At 40.8% G+C, this 6,758-nt stretch overlaps 1 protein-coding gene across 2 annotated transcripts in view; it reads right to left on the bottom strand.

The window, feature by feature from the left end:
* Positions 1-5,287, bottom strand: part of mettl24 (methyltransferase like 24) — a 23,098-nt gene extending 17,811 nt beyond the window's left edge. Inside the window, exon 1 of one of the 2 annotated variants that reach the window (XM_038726604.1) lies at positions 4,634-5,287. In XM_038726604.1, the coding sequence (XP_038582532.1) occupies positions 4,634-4,972 (339 nt within the window). In that variant the 5' untranslated portion in view covers positions 4,973-5,287. The remainder of the gene's footprint in view (positions 1-4,633) is intronic. The other variant, XM_038726603.1, reaches the window with a different exon arrangement.
* Between the last annotated feature and the right edge of the window lie 1,471 nt (positions 5,288-6,758).

Consider the following 6,758-nt stretch of genomic DNA (forward strand, 5'->3'; position numbering starts at 1 on the left):
AAACATGTTGGAATGCGAATGTATTGTGTGTGTGTGTGTGTGCGTGTGTGTGTGTGTGTGTGTGTGTGCGTGCATTCGTCACTGTGACTTAAGGGGAGTCTGCTTATTACTGTGTTAAAATCAGGAGGCTGAGTCATCAGTGCATGCTGTGTCTGCTCTTCTCTTTCTCTCATTCTCTCTCTTTCTCTACCTTCATCCCTGCTGCTGTTGTTGGCCTAATACATTTCATGTCTGTCTACAATTTACCAACTCATCCTTCTCTTTTCCTAGTGGGGTAGAAAGCCTGTAAGAGGTAAATGATTAAAGAGGATGTGTGTGAGTGTTTTTTGTGGATGCCTGACAGCTAAGAGATTAGATTTCCTTATTATTACTAAAAGAGACCCTTAGGCTATCACACACACACACACACACACACACACACACACACACACACACATTGACTTACATTAATTTTATGGCATCTTACCCTAACATTAACCCAGGGATGGATTTGGAAAAAAAATCGGAACTGACATTTTTGGCCCAAGCGGCCCACCAAAATGGGTCAGACACCCCTCACCAATACACCATCCTTCCATATAAAACATGTTTACCTACTGCAATAATCCCCCAAACCAACTGAGTGGTATGTGATGCGGATCAGTGTTCTCATTCACACTCATTTAATGAGTCCCTGGTAATCAGAGGTGGCCATGGAGTACACAAGTCATACTCAAGTAAAAGTGGCTTACAAGTCATTTTCACAGCAGCGTGGGATTATCCAATGCGATGCTGACAAAACCACCTCATCTCAGCCATTAGGGAAGTTAGCTAAAGTTAAGACTACATTAGGAAACTATGCGAGCTACAAAAACAATATCAAATAGCTGATGCAGCGTTGTTGGACAGTGAGTGATCACCAGCAGTAGGTGATAGCCTTACTTTACGATAGCGTTATGATTATGATATTATGATTGACCATAACTGAAGTAATCATCATCATTGCCATTATGGCATGGCACACACATGGCATCACTTTGTGTTGAAAAGTGGTGGGGACATTTAAGGGCTCAAATTAGAGGTGTGACGAAACACTTAGCCCACGAGACGTGACATTGCACAAGACTGGGGTCATGAGAACAAGACACGAATATACTTTAATACAATTTAGAAAAAATATTTATTGATTATTATTATCATCATTATTATTATTATTATTGAGGTTTCTCCCTCAGAAGATTTTGAGCATTAAACACTTAATTTTCTGCATTCTGGAGACATTTTCTGCACCATTTCATGTTTTAAAGGGAAACCCGAAATTCAGTAATCAGTAGCTTGTTACTTTTTTGGACAATGCAGATCTTTCTTCTATATTTACATACCTGCATTGCAGGTTTTCTTATTGTGCAAATAAACCTTTCTCATAGCATTTTCATTTGTTAATTAACATTTCTTGGTGCAAGTTTTCTTTTGGAACGTTTTTAACAAATGCTTTCCAAAAGTGGTGGGTACATGTCCTTAGCGTCCCCAGTGTAAATGACACCTATGACCCTAACCTCCCTGATCCCTCCATACAGCTCCATGTTAGGCTTACTAATGTACCTCCACTCTCCTTCTGCTCTCTCTGTCACTTTTTGTCACTCTGCTCTACTGTCACACGCCTCCTCCTCTGCCTGGCAATGGCCATGGCTCTCCTTTACTCCTTCAGGTGCCTGTGGCTGCACAAGGTTGCATACTACAGCTGATGTTGAAGCTACTGCAGCCTCAATAGCAAACATATCGGTTATTTTCCGGCATTTGGCGGCAGCCGTCTTAAGATTTTTTTTGGGCCTGCAATGCAAGAAACAGAGGGAGAAGGAGTGGGGGCTAGTAAGGCTGTGATTTGGCCAGCCCAGTGTCAGTACAGAAAATTACCCAATGGGCCGCTGTCCGTGCTTTATGGGCCGATCGTTATTTATTTAAACAAATAATTTACGTTACACCGGCCCCAAATGTTCGTCGGCCCACCAGGCATTTGTCCGATACGCCAGATTACCAGTCCACCCTTGCCTTAACCTAAACTTAACCTAACCTAAACTTAACCTTAAACAAAGTTTCACACCAAAATGTAATGATTTACTTTATGGAGACTTGTGTTTTGTTCCCATAAGGAAGGTGAGTCCCCATAATGTCCTGTCACCTATCTACACCACAGCTTCTTGAATGAGTTATTTAAAAAAGGTTTGCCTTTCGGGAATGATTTTTATAAAGTACATTGTACCGTGTACCTTGAATGATTTTTCTCCTCATTTTGCTCAGACAAAAGCCTCAAAGCTGAAAATCCTTGACATGTGACATTTTCAAACTGCAGCAAAGATAACAGAGCAGCTGGTGTTGTGTGTGTGAAGCTGCGTCACCTTGTCATTGGTATGCCACAAAAATGTCAACCAGTTAAAGAAAATAAATATTACTTCTGATGTTGCTAAAATAAAATTTACTGATTAAGTCAGATGGCATTGGCACTGTCAACAAGACAGGAATGAACTTTTATTTGTGTCCCAATCAGTACTGAGAAAATCAATATATAGTATGTATATAATACCATAAACAGGTAACAAAATTCTTTAGATATAACTCCTCGTGTATGTGGAATATATAGTGTGAAAGATTGTAAACATGTCCTCAATTATAGAGAGATACTCCCAAAGGAGACTTGTCTCACACCTGTGCACACAGAATGGGTGGAGCATTATATATTTAAGATTAATGTTTTAAGAGTTGTTTTTTTCATGAAGGTCTAGAGGGACCAAAATGTTAGTTGCCTGTGATCAATAAATTGTGATGCTGAGCAAGAGCAGTGTGCTGGATCTTCTTTTCTCCAGGCTAACAGAAATACAAAATAACACTACATTTTAAGTTTCAAAACATATGATAACATTTGGCCTGAACTGATGCAGTCCCGTTTAAATGGTGTGCCAAATGCACAGCCTGCAGACTCTGATTATTACAGTAGTGCACTCCAACTCTCTGAATATCAACTCGTGCTATCCTGAACAAATTCATTCACGTAATCCAGAAATTCTTAAATCAATGAGTACTTAGAATGGCATGAACACTGTTCAAAGCCACAATGGGAGTGTTTGTGGAAATCATCAGCCTGTGCAAGCAATTGGCCATGAGGATATTTTGTCATATTCTTCTATAGGAATGTTCTCATGCCATGGCCATGATCACACAGGCCGCAGTTTTCGCAGTCTTTTTCCAGTTGTTTTCTATGGGCAGTAAACATTTTGCAGTTATGACATAAACTTCAACATAAGCAGTGCAGTGTGCCACTGTCTGATCAGGGCCTAGTCTCTTTATTGGTATTTACCATGGTCACTAGAGGCGTCCTTGTCAACTTCCTCACAGAGCAACAGTCCTGCCTTGCAGACCATTATTTCATCTGCGAAGTATGAATCTGCGCCGAGAGGAGGGAGCAGGGTGCTAGCGACAGACAGAGAAGTTAAAGCAAGGGAGAAAAAAACTAAGAAAAAAATGGGTTAAAAGTAGGAGGCAAGACTGAAGTTTTAAATTAAAACAGACAGGAGAGACGAAAAAGCAAAAGGGAGGATGCGAGGACGAAGAATGGGGACAAGGTAACATGACAGAGTGTAAGAGCAACAGTGATCTTGGAGATGAGAGCCTAAAGCGAGAAGAGGTGTGAAAAAGAGGAACTAAACGGCAGCAGCATATGACATAGAAATTTCATCAGGGCTCCTCCAGGGCATCTTATGTGACAAATTTTGTGTTAAGAAGCAGGGAGAGTGAGCGTATGGTGGTATGTAAAATTGATGGCGCAAGAGTGCCCATCTCGCCGTGTGGCATAATAGCCCTGCAGTGATTTTCATGCCATTTAAAACCATGTGATATTGCTCCTCAGTCTCTAGTTGGGTTAGGTCATTAAAGATTTAAAAACAAAATGAAAGACAGATTTGTTGTGTGTGTGAGTATATCTGTGTGTGTATTGGTGGGGGGAGTGTTGGGGGAAAATGGGAACAAAAGGGAGATGGATGAATGTAGAGATCAAATAGCAAAATAAAAGCAAGCGCAAATAGCTGAGATTAATCAAAGGGGGGAAAATAAAAGGTATGACGAGACACAGAAAGAAGGTGGGAGTTTTGCTAAGCCAGCACTTCAACATCCCCTTCACAGGTCAAGGGTAAGGGGCCTGGAGTGTGGGTCTATGCGTGTGCTTGTGTGTGTGAATAGCTGTGTTTGCTCCAATAGAAGTTGCATCTGAATGATTCTTTTCAGTGTTGACTCTGCATAGATTTACAACAGATAGGAAACAGCCAGCGGGGGAGTGTTTGTCAGTTTGATTTGTAGTTTGGGTGAAACCCATACGGTTTCAAAAAATGAATAACTTCAAGCAGCTATGTACCACTAGAAACACCGGTGACAAACTCTTTTTTCAACTTCAAAGCATTTCAGAGGCGCTTATTGAACATGCATTGATTCTGCTGCCTGTTCTTCCTTCATCACCCTCCTGGGATTTCTGAGATTTAAGCCAGTGACTCACTGAAATGGAGTGAAAGCTCCTCATTGAGCCGCTCTGTGTCCTGCTACGCTGATTTGGGATCAGATAACCTTACAAGAATCTTAATTGCAGAAGTTGATGGAACATTAAACATACCTTTCTGTGTGGACGGGGGGGTGGGCAGCATGGGGTTGAGGGGTCTTTTCTGTCTGCATCCCTCTTCCTAGCTGGGCTGTCCTTTTTTAGTGTTCGAACATAGGAGATTCTCCTTTTAATGCTTCTGCCCAGCTCCTCTGCTTCTGCAGAGACTTGTTTGGTCCTGCTTTGTTGGACCCAGTCCTGACTAGAATGGGTAGGATGTCCCAATGCCAGGGGTGCAGGTGTTCCCCACTGACCCCTCTCCAGGTAAACATGAATGCACACACACACAGCCGTGAGCAGAATCCCCACACGCAGCAGCAATCCCCAGGTAAGTCGCTCTCTGCCCATGTCCATCCACTATTTTGTCCTCTCTGTCTTGCCTCAGTCCATCTCCTCAACGTGAAGTGCTGCTTTGCCTTTTGCTTCTTCTATCCCATTCTTCTGCTCCCTCTCGTCAAAGAGTTGCCTTTTCTGGTCCAGCCTCCCATTCCCTTCAAGTCCAAAGTCCACCAATAGACCATAAGACCAAGAGTATGAAGTTAATGAACCACGATCATGCCAAGAACATTTCTGTTACACACATGTGCCTGCATCTTAACCCGAATGATTTTGTGCATGCTTGTGTGTGTGTCCATGAGGCTCTGCAAACAGATTCAGAAGTACAATGTGTGCCACCCTCTTTGAAAACTTTGGGAACTCCCTCCTCACACTCTCAAGTCCCCCATTCCCCAAACACACACGCCCCTTTAATTTGCTTTCTTTTTCTTTCTATCAAGCTTACATCACACACACTTCTCTGCAGCTCTGCCCCCTCCCTGGGGTTGCCTCTCCCTTCCTACAGACTCTCAAGTTACTGTGTAACTCTAGATATGGGCAGGGCCTGCACCATGAGCCCATGCAAGTCCCTCTCAGCATTTGCGAACATGTTGGCTCTCTCACCGAACAGGACAGCTCAGCTTGTATCACTGTGATGATCAAGTCCTTTTTTTGTGCCTCAAAATATACAAAAATGAGAGCTTAAGGAGATGTTTCAATCCTAAAGATGTGTAATAAGTACTCTTAGAGCCCAAAGGTACTGTATGCATTCCTTCATAAATGTTCCACAAATCAGTTAGTTCTTGAAATATCTGGCAACTTGCTAAAACTAACTTCTGTGTTTTATTCTCCTTGGCCATAATTAATTTTAGCTAATAAGCTAATAATCAGAGCTTCTTCTTGTGCACCCATTTATTAAATATGTCACTGATATTTTAGACTAAGCGAGGGCACATCATTAATCAGGCTTGCCAAAGCGGGGTTTTTTGGGAAGGAGAAAAGCACCGCCCACAGCAGTTTAACTGGGAAGGAAGTTAGGGTTCATAGAGCATCCTGACAGCTAAACCTTAGAAAAATAAATGCATGATAACGACATGGCTCTGCTGTTAAGAATCAATGGCAAACTTTTGTCTAGATATTGGCTTTAAAATAGCTTTCTACTGCCCCCTTTGGAGTAGAAATAATATTTCTCCTGCCTCTCTATTACAGTAATGAGAGCACATAGGTATAAGCATGTTGGATGCAAAACTGCACCTCACTCCTTTCTGATCAGTTTCACAATCATTTTGGTTTATACATTTTGGTTTATACATTACCATTCACTGGGAAGTCTTGTTGCCATAGATGATAAGCTGTTATGAATCCATTTAAAAGCATTTGTAAGTATATGTAGTTTTTTGTAGTGTTGTGGGATTTAAAACAGCTCTGACAGTGTATGAATTATCTTGTAGTTGTAGGTGCTAGTTTAGTACTTCAAGCAAGAATAAAACGGATGCCATGTATGTTGACAATCTCTACTACTACCCAGTGGTTAGTACTTTTTTTTTATATATATATATATATATACTAAAAGTATATATAAATATATAACTAAATAATAAAAAAATAAAAAGTAATAAAAGTAAGTTTAGTACTTCAAGCAAGAATAAATAAGCTATGTTGAAATCTCTACTAAGTGGTTAGTAATTTTAATAAAAAAAATAAAAGTAAAAAAATAAATAAATAAAATAAAAGTAAGTTTAGTACTTCAAGCTAGAAAAAAACAGATGCCAGCTATGTTGGCAATCTCTACTACCATCCAGTGGTTAGTCATGAACACATGTGG

Source organism: Micropterus salmoides, unplaced genomic scaffold (assembly GCF_014851395.1).
Source record: "Micropterus salmoides isolate LMB-PRFRI ecotype aquatic unplaced genomic scaffold, ASM1485139v1 Ms_hic_scaffold_18, whole genome shotgun sequence".
Taxonomy (NCBI): Eukaryota; Metazoa; Chordata; class Actinopteri; order Centrarchiformes; family Centrarchidae; genus Micropterus; species Micropterus salmoides.